This window comes from Atta cephalotes, assembly GCF_000143395.1.
Source record: "Atta cephalotes unplaced genomic scaffold scaffold00013, whole genome shotgun sequence".
NCBI lineage: Eukaryota > Metazoa > Arthropoda > Insecta > Hymenoptera > Formicidae > Atta > Atta cephalotes.
The window spans coordinates 1,189,870-1,207,045 of NW_012130077.1; the positions used below are offsets into that span (position 1 = coordinate 1,189,870).

At 29.7% G+C, this 17,176-nt stretch overlaps 3 protein-coding genes and 1 pseudogene across 3 annotated transcripts; 1 reads left to right on the forward strand and 3 right to left on the reverse strand.

Moving 5' to 3' along the window:
- Positions 1-235: 235 nt before the first annotated feature.
- On the reverse strand, positions 236-4,846 carry LOC105617422. Its single transcript, XM_012198977.1, has 4 exons — positions 4,726-4,846; positions 4,483-4,635; positions 4,035-4,399; positions 236-3,940 (listed from the first exon to the last, which is right to left on the reverse strand). Exons 1-4 carry the CDS (start codon positions 4,844-4,846, stop codon positions 236-238), a joined length of 4,344 nt encoding a protein of 1,447 aa, XP_012054367.1.
- Positions 4,847-7,108: 2,262 nt separating this feature from the next.
- LOC105617424 (GDP-D-glucose phosphorylase 1) lies at positions 7,109-8,474 on the reverse strand. The gene is made up of 5 exons (XM_012198978.1): positions 8,274-8,474; positions 7,925-8,205; positions 7,749-7,851; positions 7,312-7,621; positions 7,109-7,224 (listed from the first exon to the last, which is right to left on the reverse strand). Exons 1-5 carry the CDS (start codon positions 8,472-8,474, stop codon positions 7,109-7,111), a joined length of 1,011 nt encoding a protein of 336 aa, XP_012054368.1.
- A 1,754-nt stretch (positions 8,475-10,228) lies between these two features.
- Positions 10,229-12,250, reverse strand: LOC105617425 (probable DNA-directed RNA polymerase III subunit RPC6). Its single transcript, XM_012198979.1, has 4 exons — positions 12,180-12,250; positions 10,907-11,519; positions 10,659-10,820; positions 10,229-10,303 (listed from the first exon to the last, which is right to left on the reverse strand). Exons 1-4 carry the CDS (start codon positions 12,248-12,250, stop codon positions 10,229-10,231), a joined length of 921 nt encoding a protein of 306 aa, XP_012054369.1.
- Positions 12,251-12,955: 705 nt separating this feature from the next.
- LOC105617664 lies at positions 12,956-13,205 on the forward strand (annotated as a pseudogene).
- Positions 13,206-17,176: the final 3,971 nt, after the last annotated feature.

Here is a 17,176-nt window from a genome sequence, read left to right on the forward strand (position 1 = left end):
TATATATATATATATATATATATACATATATATATACACACACACACACACATATATTCAATCATGCGGTTGGAAATATTAGAATTACTGGCAGTAAACATCAGAATATGGGCTGTGTATAAGCTTGTTCAGGATTGATCTTACACTTAAGCCACGCCATTTCGAATTAAATGCAATTGATACGCGTAGCAAGATTTTTACGACTCTCATCTAAAGACGATTAATCCTCTCTCGATCACGTCTCTGCCTTATTTTTTTGTACTTCAGATTTATTACCCTGTATCTGCTCACCGCTCTTGTTGAGATCTTCGTTCTTGGAACCATCTGACGAGTCATTGATATTGGCTGTATTAATCTTCGGAATACTATTCCGTTCTTTGGGCGAAGACCGTTCTTGGCCATCTAGCTCAATCTTCTCTGCTGTTGTCTTCTTCTCGTCGTTATTATCAGCTTCCTTAGATTTCTTACTTGCGAATTGTTCTATTGTAACATCACCATTGATTTTGGCCGCTTGATTCTTCTCCTTTTTGTCGTGCAGATTCGCAATGTTGTCAACAACTTCACTGCATTTTGCTTCCGTAAGTTTCACCTTGGAGTTGTCTTCTTTATATCGCGTGGTTTCCTGCACTTTTCGTGCCTCCGTTTCCTTACCTTGTTTTCGTTCATTAGCGCTGCTTGGCGAACTCGATTTATCGAATACTTCGGCGTTTGCTGTAACCGCCACCAAGTTGAGCGAAGAAGAATTCGGTTTAGCGAGCTGTGTCTCAACGTTGGCATCATTTGTGTCCATCGTGGACGATGTTTTAACAACGTTGGACGTCGGACTTTGTGACAAACCGCCAGTTTTGGATAGATTGAACGCGTTAAGTTCTCGTTGCAGTGACACAGACACTGGTACGGCTACGTTCTTAGAGAGAAGTAGCGCGACATTGTCCACCGTTGATGTGATCGGCGATTGTGATTCCGCCTTCCCAAGGTTAAATGTAGACGAGATCGAACTCGGCGACGAGGCTTTGGGCGACTTTGGCGAAGATGAATGTGTGCTGGGTGGTATTCTCTGTACCGTCGGCGGTTGGCCAACCACTGGCGCGTAACCAGTAGTTTGCGGTATATAACTCGATCGCTGATACAGCTTGTTGATCGAAGGCGGTAGACTACTGTGGAAGGCACTAGGAGGCGGAATGCCGATAGGCGATCGTATCAAAGGATTCGGAAATCGGCTTGCGTCTGGGAATGGAGACGGAAAGTGAGAATATATGATTCGAGGATTAGTGTTGGGCGTGGGAGATGGTATGAATGGATTGGTCGACAACATATTTACCGGAGAATTTCTTGGCGATATAGGTGAGCCAGTGTTTCGACATATATCCCGTGAGAACGGGGTATTCTGATAGCTTCGAGCGTTCGGCGAATAAAGTGGTGGTGAAACGATTGGTGAATTAATTGTCGAGACAATGGGCGATAAAGTCTTAGGATCGATCTTCATCATATTGAGAGTAGCACCCTTCGTGTTGGTTGTCGATTGATCTTTCTCCTTCGTATCGCTTACGACCCCATACATGGGCTTCACACCTGATGCGGGATTACCCAAGTATCGTGGCATGTTTCGCATTTTGAAGATCTTAGCCGGTTTAGATGGGATCTGCTTGTTTGTACTCTCGGACATAGAAGTCTGAGTTTGATTTTGCATCTCCTTCGCCTGATTCTTTGCCGCTACGTAATTATTTTTCGACAATGTAGGGTTCCAAGATTTAGGTGGATCGCGTAACGTTTTGTATCCAATCGATTGATTCTGCTTCTTAAGAGGCGCTAATCTCTGGTTTGCGTGAGACGATGCCGGTACCGAAGATGTTGACATTCCCAGCATATTGGCAGATGTAGACGTAGGTAAGGCAGGCTTGGTGTTTTTATTCTCCATTGTTGCATTGCTACTTGGAGTGTACACTGGTACATTCGGGATATTCGGTATATGCTTCAACGCTGTATCTGAATTGGGTAATAATGGCGAAGAATTCTTCTTCGCGCTTATTCTAAGCAGATCTGGCACTTCCGACTTATTATGCGCATCTACTCTGTTCTTCTCCTTTGAATTTTCTCCTATCTTTGCACAGATATCATTGATCTTCGAGCCGATCGTATTGGAACCAATTTTTGCGCAAATTTCATTCAGATTGGTACCCTTTGCGGCCATGTCCTGCTTACGCATAGATATTTGTTTCATCAGAGATATAGGGATTGCATCCGGACATGGAGGTATCGGACACACACCAGTCGATATTGGTTTTGACATCGCCGTCGTAGTGATCGTTGCTGTGGATGCAACCGTAACAGTAGTTACATCTTGACTTACGTTACTGTAATTATTCTTTAGCGACGTAGGTATAGAATACATATTCATGGGTGACGCTTGCATGTTAAATTGAGACATCGGTGATATTTGGTTGTTGGATGTTGAACAAGCAATGGGCGATGTTCCTAACGGTTTCTGAGGTATGCTACTGGAATTCTTTAATGCTGATTTTAGGACGGCTGAGTTAGTTACAATGTCGTGAAGCGAAACGTAGGGAAATGTTGATGTTGTCTGACTAATCGTGGCTGTAGAAATGTTTGGTACAGTAGACACAATATCCTCATTCATCGTGACAATATTGTTCGGTAGTCTCTGATTGATCATACCGGCGGTGTGATTCGTTCTCGGAGCAGACTCTGACGATGCTAGTACAGGCGAGTTTCTCTGTTCCAACAAATTCAAAGCTTGTTGCAAATCAATACTTATACTTTGATTATTCTTCTCGTCGAGAACTTTTTGTTTATCAGATACTGACAAGGAATCTGAAATATTTTGAGATGCCACCGTAGTAGACATAACCGATTTTTGTGAAGAAGTTGCCACCGAAACTGATACTTTACTCGTTACATTCTCACAATTTGTTTGCGCTTTCGCATCAGTAAGTTTTGTATTTTCGGTTGATGATTTTACATCGGATTTTTTCGTACCTTGCTGAAGCATCGCTCGTTTTTCCTTTGGCGCTTTCTTGGAATAAGTGTTATTAACTTGACCTACTTTTGGTTGAAATTGTAATTTCGCGCTCAATGCATCAATTTTTGATCCAGCACTTACCATTTTTGTTTCACTTGAATTTTTAATGCATTCCTTCTGAGATTCAGTCTGAAAATCCGCACTATTGTTGTTATTATTTATTGACATCTTTTCCGCATGTGCGTCTATCTTTTCTTTATCTTTAATTTCAATTACTTTCTTCTCTGTAAATTGTGTTGATTGTTGCGATTGATCAATAACCTTTTGCTCTTGTGAAACTGTCTCAAATTTGTCTTCGACATTAACAGTTTGATTTTGGACTTTTACTTCTTGTGCATCTTGTTGCGATTTTGTAGAAGCGGTGCAATTTTTTGTTTCATTTGCCTGCTTTGTAGCAGTTCCATTGTGCTGATTGGTTGTCAGTGGCGTACAATTCTTAGTCGGTAAATTCTCATTTGTAAACTTAACGTCACTCGTAACAAGGAATGCATCATTCGGATCAGAAAATATTGGATTTTTCGTTAATTCTGGATCAATGATTAAAGTAGATTGCATTATTTCTACAGATTTAGGAATACCACAAGTTTCTATCACTGAATCTACTTTATTAATTTCCGCAATGGAGGTTATAGTCTCTTCTGGAATTTTTTCATCTTGTAAAGTCTCGATGTCTCTTTTATGTACTGTATTCGATATATCAGTTATACTCATTACTCCTGTTTCCGATATTTTTAATTGCACTTCTTTCCACTCGCGTTTTAACGATTTCTCATCCTTTATTTCTATAGAATCAATACCAGCATCCATTAATGATTTTTTATAGTTTGCATTATCTTCCGATAATTTCAAACGTTTTGAAGATGTTTCAAATATTCTATAACTTAAGTGCAATGGTACTTTCTGCAATACAATAAACACAATTACTATAAATAATGTATGCACAGATAATCGAATTCAATATTAAATTAATTAAATTAATTAATTAATTACGTACCCGCCTCCAATGATAGATATACATTACATCCATTAATGAATAACTACTGCATAATGGTTCTTCTTCGTACATTATATCAACTCTATTTACATCACCAAGGCCATATTTGGCTCTTATCAGTTTTTGTAAATGGAATATTGTGACTGCTGCAGGACATCGAAAATATCGCCTTAAAATGGATTTTTCAGTATTCGTCTCACTTAAATCTTTTGTACGAGGATCAGAGTATTCCAGAGACAAGCTGAGAGATTCATCCGGAGAATATATGTATGATTCTATAGGTTTTCCACGAGCTTCAGCAGATATTGTTTGAATAGATTCTTCTGGATGTTTTGCATAAAATTCTCTCCGACGTCGCATTTCGTCTGAAACAATGTTTTCATCATTGTTACCATCTCATACATAATATGAAAGAAATAAATTCTTTTCTTAAAAAAAAAAAACATACTTTGATAACATCCAGGTACCAGTTTATAAACAATATCCTGTAATATATGATCAGGACGTATATTTAATAGTGGCCTACTTTTGTGAACCTGTACTTCACAGATTGGACAATACTTGTTACTTTCCAAATATTTAACAATGCAACTTTTGCAAACTGTAAAAACCATTAAAGATCTTAGTATCTAGCTACTAGTTAAAGTTGAATATACAGCGTTATGTGTGATATAATAGAAAGATACTGTACACGAGTGTAAACATTCTATAATAGTAGTCGCATCGATAAAATATCCATCACATAATTTGCATGTCAAGTGTTCATTAAGTCTGGCCAAACACACTCGTTGTCCACCACTCTGCCCTGACATTCTACAACACAATACACAAAAAAATTATCAAATATATCATCTTTTAAGTAAAATTAACAAAATTTAACAAAATTAAGTATACCGTTAATTATAAAATAGATAACATAATTTGACCATCAATTACATTAATACAATAATATATAATATTTATCTATTATTTATATATTTAGTTAAGTATTTATTTAATTATTATTTATTAATTATTATTTATTAATTATTATTTATTTAAAAATGTTAAAATCAAAAAGGATTTTAATAATTCTGAATATCACAAATAAGATGTAAATAATACTTTTTCAACAATCTACAAATAATAACTTTAATATGGTATCTTTCTTATAATTAAATTCTTATGAATTATTAGTTCATAATATTAAATTATTTTAATTGAACAACAAGTAAGTCATAACTAAGAGTTATAAAAAACACGTTAAAAAATTAAATCTAAGATTGTATAAAAATTAATTCTAATAAATTTAATCTAATATAATAATTTCTTTTACTTTACACAAAAATATAAAATCAGAGCTATATATTCAGAAATATTATAAATATATATTTTATTAATATTTAGTGTTCAATATTCAGTGAATAAGACTAAAATAATACATGAAAGCATTCAGGAATATCTTTCACTTGGCATTCCTCCAACATAATTTGATTTTGTTTAACATTTGATAAACAATATTTCCACAAGTAGCAAGCGTCAAATGGAACGCTAACCTAGGTGATATTTCTGAACGCGCGTAGCCCAGTGTTATGATAAAATGCATTTCTTCAATCGTTAAAGAATGAATTCACTTGAATACCATATTATATAAGTTTCTTTTTGCAATTATCTAATCTGTTAGAAAATTATGTTTAAATATCTTGGTATACAAGGTTACTCAATATATTTTCTAAATAATATATAAATAATGTACAAATTTATATTCTATCATATATAAGTACGTGATTTATGTTTACTATCAAATTAACAGAGATGAATAAATTATACTATAATTTTATGTGAAATATACACAGCCAATACATAACTCATATTATTAATATAACCAAACCAAAGGAGTACGCAACAGCTGCTAAATACAAACAACAAAATTAATTGGAACAAACGCGAAGGATAATGCAATAAGATTAGTAAGATTAACGAATTTATTTATGACACCGTTTCTTCCCAAAGGGAACGGTAATCGAATAACGGTTCAGAAAATTGAAAAAACATTCATGGAGTTATGTTATATGGAGCAATCTCTCAAACACATTCGATGTTTCATGAACGTCAAACAAAAAGAGATATTAATTACTTGGTGCCGCTTGGTATATACATACTGCAAATGTCCTGGACAGACTTACGTGACGAACGAAGCGAAAATCGTCCGTTTTATTTAGTAATCGTCATTTGGCCTCAAAAGTCAGGAAAGTTGGGTCAGATGTAACTTGTCACGGGTTGCCATCACAGGTACATCCTGAGAAATTGGATTTCTCACATTCTTCGAGCGACGATACTTTCCGCAAATGTACGGAAGATTGATGAAGTGATAATGATGCACGATCCAATTCGCTTCAGTAGCGTGTATTCATCCTAAAATAGATTACAATGCTACCGAAAACTGCGCGTACGATAGCAGAACAAAATGGCGGATAAACAATCGTACGTGCGACACTCGGGAAAACATTGCGCAGCACCCCAAATTAGACGAGTTCGACATCAAAACTTAAGATCTCTCCGATAGTATAAGCGGCACAAAATGGCCGTGCGTAATTATTCACATATTATTATAGCGTAGGTAACCAATCACGAAACTAATTTAGAGAAACCATATTGCTCCATGCCTGCATATATATCGAATTCAATATTCAATTGCTTGTACCATTTTGCGTAATGGCTGTTACACATGAAAGTCTGCAGCCCGAATCAGACTAGAGATTGAATTTGACCAATCAAAGCAAAGTTTACTAATTTTGATATTGGTTTTCTTTTTCCTGATTGGTTAATTTCAATGTATGTCTAATACTTCAGGCCGATATTCACAAGTGCTATATATTTGCTTTGTCACCGCATATCGCAGCCAATCGCAGCGTTAACTTATTCATTATTTAGTTGAATTAAAAATTAAAAATAAAATAATATATAATGTAATTAAAAAATATGGAATATGCAAATAGAAATTTTATTGCTATTTAACTTAAAAATCAACAGAAAACAATGTCATATAAATATATTTGTCCAGAAATTCTTATCACATTATATATAGTTCCTATTTATTTTTCCAAAATATTTTTAAGCTCATCTTTGATTAATAAAAAACATTCTTCCGTAATATCGTAAAGAAGATTAATTATATCATCCTGTGTCAAATTATTGTATACAGTTTCATCTAAAATATATGATATATGTGTATATGATACAATAATAATTATATTCTCTATACAAGAGAAATTTTGTATTAAACATAGATCCTTACCACTAATTGTTAAATGTCCAAAGAGTTCGCAAACTCCAGGTAAAATTGCAGTTATGTTTTTTACACCAGTAAATGGTTTTCGAACCCAAATATAAATACGTACATCATTATACAATTCATCATTAGATTTTGATTTTGCTCGTGTAATATAAACATTATGTGCCATTTGACGTAATTGTAAATAATTTACTACAACGAATGCACGAGATACAAAATCTTCAATATTTTTAAAATCAGATAATTTGAGACAGAATCCTTTTGCTGGATACTCTATCAATAAGTGTACACCAGATACATAATTGCAAATATCCTAAAACAAAACAAATGTCGATAATATTTTGCAAATATTAATATTTAAAAGTCTCTCTCTCTCTCACACACACACATACACATATTCATTTACTCACTCATTATTGATTGAATATAATATTACTTACGATATATTCAAGAAGCATCTCGTATTTCAAATAATATAAATGCCAGTGTAAATGATTAACAGAAGAAAGAGCACACAAACCATTAAAAAAAGCTCTTAAAGACCTAAAGCAAAAAAAATGATATATTATTTTGTCATTTTATTTTAAATAAAAATTTCCAACACAACAATGATTACCATGAATTACTTAACAGACATAATTCTATTACTTTGCAAAGACTATATTCTGTCATGATTTGTGGCAAACATTTTAAACGTTCTGCAAGAAATAAACAATGACTCTGTTCCAAAGGACTGGAATTAATTGCAATTATGTCATTTGTGTCGCCATTTCCTATATCAAATAATATCTCTTGCTGTGTTAGTTTAGTGAAATTAAAACGTGTAGAATTAAAAGATTGTACCATAGACGTGATTGATTCTGGAGCACGTCTATATTGAGTTCTATCTGGATTTAACTGAAATTGTCATTGCATTATGCGTTAGATATAAAACATATATTCTTTTTACATAACAATAAATATACCTGTGCTAAAAATTTGTATTTTCCCTTCAATATTTTACTATCTTTTATATTTAAAATATATCGGAATATTTTATTTTGTTCAGCTTGTTTCCATGTTTGCCGCAAAATATTATCAAATGAAGATTCATTTTCCTCACATGATTTAACAATAAAATTAAAATCTTTTATGTCATAGACAAAAATCTGTTTGTTTGAAAACATTGTAATTATATATAATTTATACTAAACACGTTAATTACAAAAATTAAGAACAAGGGATCTTCTGAAGAATTACTGAGCAAACTATAAAAATAAATACATAAATATAAATATAAAAAAATAATTATAGATGCATATTTGTGATCTAAAATTTCTAGTTATAGCATGGACACATTTCTTTTTATTCTTTTAGTTGACATTCGCGACTACGATCTGGCTATAAACTAGTTGCATAAAGCAACAAAATATTCAAAATGCAGGCAACAAATACTGATATTAAGCATGAATAATCTCGGTGGATTAATAAAAATTTGGAATGATGCAACATTCAAGCCGAGACGAAACACATCTATCCCGGTTCGCGCTTGTCACGAGACTTCGACTGACACGCATTATACAACGATATATCCACAGGACATACATTACATGTATACCAGCAGTATAGAAGTCAGAAAGGTCAGAAGTGATACGTAGTTTCCATCCACATTCTCAGTTGGCGTTAGTGTGCGAGAGATCTTAATATTACAGAAAAAAGATTGATGTATTTTCTATAATATTACATCTGATTACTTTTATCTGACATGATACTTTACACTTAATTATTTTGTCTTCAAAAAACAAAAATTGCTCAGATACGTTTCTCTTGAATACATTTGAATTTCTCATTTGGATGTCCTCCGTTATCTAAAGTCGTTCCAACCTCGAATTTCCAGACCTCTCTTCCAAAGTAATAAAGCGACACAATTAAGCACACATCTCCACTGGCGAGGAATTGGATAATTTGATGAATTTGCTTATATATCGGATGTATCCTGTTTTCACGCTGAAAGCATCAGTTCATCCTTTTCAAATATTATAAAAACAAATGATGCTTAAAATATTAGAAGCGCAAAACGGGACTTTTATATAAGACATCTATCGTCAGATTGCTATATAAAATCATTGGTAATTTGTCAATTTTCTTATTGTTTTAATTTTAGTATTGTTTTTTCTATTTCATAGATGCGTTTCGAAACGTATTGACAATTTGATATTGTTTCAGATCGTATTTAAACTTCGAAAATGTACGTGAAAACTTTATGCATCTTTATCTTATATTTTAAATTAAACTTTAGTCTTTCTTAACACAATTTAAATAAGATTCGAAAAATAAAAAAAATTGAGTACCAAAATCCAGATAATTAAAATAATCGCTAAATAATTATTACCTATAAGTTTCATCGGTTATCAGAATTCAAGTTAGATTTAATTCGATTTTTGTTAAAATATGAATCAAATATCAAAAAATTTTATTTCGCATATAGGTTTGTTTTTTTTAGCTGAACTTTTGCAGTTCATCTTTCTTTCTCTTCTTTTTGGAAAGAAAAAGTGAACCGGTGCAAAAATTTAGCTAAAAACATATATAGTTATATATATATATATCTATAACTATAATCGATCTCATATATATATAAAACTATAATCGAATATAAAATATATTTGTATAATTGAATATATAGAGTATAGAGAACATTTACAGTAAAATTTTAATATATTACAAATTAAGTTACTCTCCAATTTAATATTCAAATAACATATAAGAACATATACAAGAAAATTTAGAGGATTTAGAAGAAAATATTAAAATAAATTTGTAAATATATGTATTTTTATCACTTTTTTATTTGTAGTAAGAAAATATTTAAATATATTAATAGAGATATATTACATTAATACCTCTAAATATTTTGATATAGTTATATTTTGAATATAGTTCTCTATTCTAGCCAATCTTTAATATAGTGACATTTGATAGGTGTAACAGATCCTTCATCACTGCATTGTTTTCTTACCTGAAAAATGAAAACTAATTATATTAAATATATATTTCTGAAAAGTATAAAAGCCAAAACCAATACGAGCTCAAAATAGAATGTATTCATATGATAATATAATTATGTTTTTCATGCACTTAAATTATTCCTCAGTATGCTGATTTTTATTTATATTAAAGCTCTCCTTGGCTAAAAATGAATTCAATATTTAATCAAAAACCATTAAAAAAGATAATTATACTACGAATATCTATACTCTTTTAAACTTATATTGATCTTTATTAAGTTTTTTTTAAATAGTTTATAATCATAGAAAAACTAATTATTGATTATTTATTCGATATTTTTATAATAAATATAATGTATGTCTTACTGGGCATAAACCACAAGGGGTTTTAACCAATCCCATTGAGTTTAACAAAGGTTGAACCGCTCTGTATAAATGATTTCCATCATTTGTGAGCGTCCGTTCAACTTTACCATCACAAATTAACGTATTTAAAATCACTTCTATATTAGTTACAGTTAATTTCACCTATAAAAATATTGATTTTTTTTAGTAACAAATATTGATTTTTTTAGTAACTTTAAACTTTTTAAATAATGTGTAAAAAATACAACCTTACTTATTCCTAAATCCGAAATATATTTCAACACATCCTTAGATGAAACATACGTCATATTTCTTGCAGCAATAGGTCCAGTGTTATAATTTTTTGTCTTTTCTCTTTTTTGCTCCAAAAATCGATAGCATTGTTGATTCAATACATCAACAAATTCTGTTTCAAAATCTTGATCTTGATACCAGGCACCACCTGTTACAGATTCATCTGGTTCTAAATTATACAGCATATACACTTTTTTCTTACTGGCTGCTACAGGTTTAACAACTTTGATATACTTATTAGTTTCTAGACTTTTCAAAATTTTTTCTAATGGTTTATTCATCAAATTAGATTTAATTTTTATATCTCGAATCCATATTCCCTTATTTCCTGCTTCTTCAATAATTTTATATACTATTTTTTCTTCATTGTCAGTGCACTTAGCAAGTTTTGTTGGATCTTTCAAACGATAATACAATGAGTTTGCTTGCTTAAAAAGCTCAAAGTACCCTTGAGATAGAAGTTTATTTATAATCTTAGCTCGTTGAGCTGGTTGTAAATCAGGTATCGAAGCAGCTAAATCTTTGTCCGAAATACCTTTAGGTTTTTCTCGTGCAAGAGCAATTATTCTGTAAGAAAAGAAATGAAATACATATTGGGTTGTCCGGAAAATTCGTACCAATGTTAAAGGAAAATTGAAACGCAGAAAATTTTAATTTAATAGATGTATACTAAAATTTAAATTTTAGTTGGCACGAACTTTCTGGACAACCAATAAATGCTGATAATCCCAATAAATAAATCCCCCAATAGATCCCCAATAGATAAAGCGATAAATTTAATAATAAAATTTAATAATAAATTTAATAATAAAATATAATGTATAATGTAAATCAAATCTGATTTTCCAATCTTTTATGAAAATTATCAAGATCTTATAATAAAACAAATACTGAATGCAAAGATAATACAACTTGTATCAGCTAAAGGTCAATGTTTCACTGAAATGATTCAAAATTTTAAACAAAATCAATACATGAATATAACACTATTATTTGACATAAACATTTTTAATACTATTATAATAATATTTAATATTAATAAATGAATTTTGCTAATTAATTGAAAGAAAGCATACAACATAAGTATTAAAGTATTAAACCAAGGTAAAATAAAAGATTCATTTTCTGGACTATATCATGATTTTGTTTTTCTCATCGTAAAAGTATGTATTATATACTGAAAAAGAGGACATGATGTAACGTGATGTACTAAGTTTATATTCTTACTTTTGCTCAATTGTTTCAGGCCCTTCGTGTTTCGTGGTACTACTGGTACTTGCGTTCTGTTCTACTTCCATTATAGGAAATGATTAAAAATGGTTTTATCGTATTATGCTAAAGATTCTTTCTGTTTTCTTAAATACAATTTTCGTAACGTCAGTATTATTCACGTTAATTTACATGCAAGCTTGTATGTTCCACGAATTTTAGTCTATGTTTTTTAGTTGTTTTTGGCTTGACCGGCAGGGATTCCTAACCAAACTCCTGATATGCTGGTATCATCGTCAGTGGCGCCGCCAGAAATGCGGAACTCATATTCAATATGTTAAAATCAATATGAATGTTTATCTTTGATCATTATTGATCTTTCTTGGTCATCCTTGATGAGACCAATAAATTAATTTGATAACATGTGATAATGTCGACAACAAGTGTTGACGAATATTCGAATGTGATTCAGTGTGGCTGATCATTCGAGTGTCAATGTATCATATTATTAAGTTATTTAAAGATTTTGTATAAATTGCTCACAGTTTACATTTCATTAATATCAGATTTGAGATTTTTGTAAAAGATGCTTATTGTCTAATATAAATTAAATAAAGTTGATTGCTTATTGTCATAAAAAATGTATTAAATGATTCATTGATTTAATAAAAGTGATATTGATACTCTGAGTGAATCATTTATGATATATGAAATGTATATACACAACACAAATTGTCCTATAGAGAAAATAAAAAACAGAACACAAGGGTAAAGGACAAATTTTTTTGATCGCAATGGTGCGAGCATGTTATGTTCCAGAATGTTCTTCGGGAAAAAACATTCCATCTCATATGTTCCCAAGGATTGCTACAAGAAATGATTTGAAAAATTGAACATGAAATCAATAGAAAACGAAAATGAAATTAAAAAGTTAAGAATTTGCTGTAAGCATTTTTCTGATGAAGATTACAATGGTTCTTCATCAGAAGAGTTTTATTATATGGTGCAATTCCATCTCTAAATATACCATATATACATAGTTGATATGAATATCAAACATGGTGAACAAATACTAATGACGAACAGCAGACATTGCACAACTGTATAATGCAACAAGAGAACAATCGAAAAGTATTGGCCCAACATAGCACACAATTTCAAAAGCAAGAAGAAATATTAATGGAATAACAAGAAACAATAATGCGACAACAAAATGATATCGATATTAAGAACATTAACTATGTTAAATCCAAGATCTATTCTCGATAAAATTACTTGTAAAAATTTATTAAGTCTCATTTAAGAGATTTTATTCAAAGATTGTTGAAATGAAGCGAGACAAAAGATAGCTAGTGAGACTTGTTGGCAAAGCCACAGTAAAAAATACAACACGTAAAAGAAATGCCAATAGCATAGATAGACCAAATTTTATCGAAATGCTCCAAACAATAATGTAGCACAGGTACATTTGTCATTCTAATAAATTCACTTTATTGTAATTATCTTATTATCATGTTTGGTTTTTATAATATTAGGTGTTCATTAGTTTAAAAAATATAAAGATATACAGACGATTTCTTATATATTTTAGAATATTTTTGATATTAAATATTATTGATACCGAGATAAATTTGACATTTCTATTCTATTTGTTTTTGAAATTATTGTGTCTTTTTTTCTTTGAAAAGATTGAATTTTTCAGTCTCTCTCTTTTTTTTAATAATTTAATTTTTACACTAAATTGATATCTTTGTAAATTGATATCTTTTAAAATTTTTGTAAGTTTTAAAATTATCATTTGTGTATTTTGTTTCTTAAATAATAGGCCAGAAAATAATTAAATAATAGACTATCTGTAGTATAAAAAGTCTGAAAAATAAAGATATTTTAAAAAGTATATAGAACAGGCATTAAAAACTACAGAAGTGTATGTTTGAAGTTTATATACAACTGAAGTAAAAAAAAATTAGAAAGTATTAGATATATATTTGGAATTTTCCAAGCTCTCTAGTCATTGTCCAATGCAACTAGATTATTCAATAAGAAAAACTGCAGAACAATTTATCATTCAATGTACATTTGTTAATAAAATATTAAATGGAAGCAACGAGAGACTATGAAAATAATTACATGTACAATGAAGCAAGAAAAATATCAATGAAGTATACTGAACGGACAAATGTTTAAAAAAATAAATAAAATTTAGATTGCTTGTGAAGTTATTCAAATTAGTGAGCTGAGACTGCGTTTTCATCGAGATATTTGTTTTTTGGTCTGTACGTACATGAAAAATTAAGTATATATACAAAAAGAATGATTTTCAAATATATGAATACAATATTATTTTTCAGGTGATGTACAAAGTAAGATTGTATGGAGTAAACAGTGGTAAGGAGTATTTTTGCATATGGATTATCTAAAAGTGGTTCTGATTGGAGAACTTTTCATTTTCTGAATGCATATATTGATAAAATAATAGTAATATTCTTGAGCTACATTTCTGCTTCTAATGTAATATGTACATTATTTATTAAAAGTATGAAATATATATAATATTCATGAATGTGAAAAGTAAAGTTTTATTTTTTTTATTTATAAGTTTATATAGAAGAAATTCACAAACTGCACTTATGCAGTTTTAATACATACTCTATACTTTTTCAGATTTTCTATACATTCTGCACATTACATAACAAAAATTTTGGAAAATCGAATTTGCATCGATTATATGGACAACTGTGACATTTTTTTATGGACAGTATTGAAATCAGCAAGAAGGAACTGATGTACAGAATTTTTATGTAAAATAATTACAGCATATCGACGGAATTCATCAGGAGACTATCGATGGTAACAATTAATTCGACATATGTTGTCTCATGGATGAGCAAATGTCAAATGTTGACATCTATCTGGAAAATTAATAATGATGAATTGAGAATACATCAAGCTTATTGGCTGTACATAAATAGTTTCAGTCGTTTGGCAGAAGAGGTGAATATATTAATTCATTTATTATTCACTTTTCAAATATTTTCACAATCTAATATTCACACAATCGAATATTTTCTACTTTGTTTCAATTTTTTCAGAACGTGTCTGAAATAGTCTATACAAATGTCAACACTATTAATTCGAGTGCATTAAACGAGCTTAAAACAAATATTCAGCATTTACCTAAAACTGTGATTATCACATTATATTGTTAATGTTAGATGCAATATTATTTGATATTTTAGCTATAAAAAGAAACATATTATAATTATAAAATAATTTTATTTATCACACATAATAAATAAAATATATACATGATATTATAAATACAATATTAATATATTAGTATCTTCTTTATAAGATAATTTTTGGCATTTTTTAATCATACAATTATATTTCTTAAATATAATAAATGCAAACAAAAATACCAGTGATTCAGGCGATATGATAATCAAATCATTTAAAAATGACACGGAACACACAGAACGTGTTAATTAATACGAAAAATAACATTACGTTTTAAATGTATACATATATATATATATTTGTTTTTAAATTGTTGCATTGAATTGTCATTGAATTTAAATTATAAATATTCTAATTATCATTATAATTATCGAATATAACATTTCTTTCGGCTTTATATCCTTATAAATAATCATCTTTTGAAAATTTTTGTAGGAAATATTTATTTTATTAAAAATTATTATTAGTATTAATTAAATTTTGTGTCTCAACCGAATCGTACATAAAGTGTCAAAGTAAAATATCTTATGAAATTATCGTACGAGTGTAAAATAAAATAATATTTACAATAAAAAATACATTTTTCTCATACATTATATTTTATTCGTATCATTTATATAAATATATGATGCTTTCTAGCAAGGACACAATCAAACATAGTGTAACACAGTGAAAGTCATTACAATCTTTATGTTTGTCTAAATTACGTCATTAAATAAGTATGAAACAATTTATTGTATCACTATACAGTGTCTGATTGTGTCCTTACTGGAAAACACCCTATGTCAATCTTTTCCATCATGTGACAAATTGATCATTTATCAGATTTTTGTATGATTACAAAAAAGATTTTATTGGGTAATAAGAATATTCAAAGTTTAAATGTTTGAGCCACATGATTTTATTCGCAGTTCAGCTTTTCATTAAAAGAATATGTTATAGTTGGAAATAAATTGTACAATATAACTGTATGTAACATATTTCTTTGCTAGATTTAAGATTCCCATAAAAAAAACGCGCTATATTTTTGTTTATTTAATTTACTTATGTAGGATCCTTTTTTACGTAAATGCGAAATTGTTATAACATTTTATTAAAGCTTACGATAATTCGTAGAATACGAAATGTTTATTTAATTGATTAATTATTATATTCCACATTTTCATTAAGTGTAATATAGATTGAATAAAATTTAAACAAAAGTTATTAGAGGTGACTCGATAACATAAAACATAAATAAGAAGAAGTATTTGTAATGAAGAAGTAATTGTAACTATATTTTTAACGTTTATTATAGATATGTACGTAATATAAAGACATGGTGCAATCGCATTGATAACGCGTTTTTCGAACATAATTATCTTTGGCTTAAAAGTCTAGTATTGGATTAATAGATATAATTACATCAAAAATTGCTTATAATTATTGTTGAACATTATTGCACTCAAAGCCGTGTAAAGATAATGTAATAATTAAATTTTATAAAAACCTTCATTGTTTTAATAAATATTGTGATATGTAATCTTTCGCATAGCAGAATAACTTATACTTAACTTTTTATGGTATATGAACATTATTGTACGACCCGGGAATGGTTGTTTAATGATTTATTTATAAGCAGTTATTAATTGGAAATATTTAAGTTTTTTAATTATTTAAGTTTTTTTGTGCAATAAATATAACGAAAAGCTAACGAAAGCAATAATAAATGGGCTCTATATATTTTTTTAATTTTTCGTTATGCAAATAAGGCTGCAGAATATATATATATATAT

Bases quoted from the DNA above. Each gene is read 5' to 3' on its own strand.
- LOC105617424 (XM_012198978.1), bottom strand. From the start codon at position 8,474: ATGTTTTCAAACAAACAGATTTTTGTCTATGACATAAAAGATTTTAAT. The intron at 8,206-8,273 runs GTATATTTATTG...TGACAATTTCAG, and splicing joins AATACAAATTTTTAGCACAG to TTAAATCCAGATAGAACTCA. The intron at 7,225-7,311 runs GTAAGGATCTAT...CATATATTTTAG, and splicing joins TGGACATTTAACAATTAGTG to ATGAAACTGTATACAATAAT.
- LOC105617422 (XM_012198977.1), bottom strand. From the start codon at position 4,846: ATGTCAGGGCAGAGTGGTGGACAACGAGTGTGTTTGGCCAGACTTAAT. The intron at 4,636-4,725 runs GTACAGTATCTT...TGGTTTTTACAG, and splicing joins TATAGAATGTTTACACTCGT to TTTGCAAAAGTTGCATTGTT. The intron at 3,941-4,034 runs GTACGTAATTAA...ATTGTATTGCAG, and splicing joins ATATCTATCATTGGAGGCGG to AAAGTACCATTGCACTTAAG.
- LOC105617425 (XM_012198979.1), bottom strand. From the start codon at position 12,250: ATGGAAGTAGAACAGAACGCAAGTACCAGTAGTACCACGAAACACGAA. The intron at 10,821-10,906 runs GTTGTATTTTTT...ATATTTTTATAG, and splicing joins CGGATTTAGGAATAAGTAAG to GTGAAATTAACTGTAACTAA. The intron at 10,304-10,658 runs GTAAGACATACA...TTCATTTTTCAG, and splicing joins CCCCTTGTGGTTTATGCCCA to GTAAGAAAACAATGCAGTGA.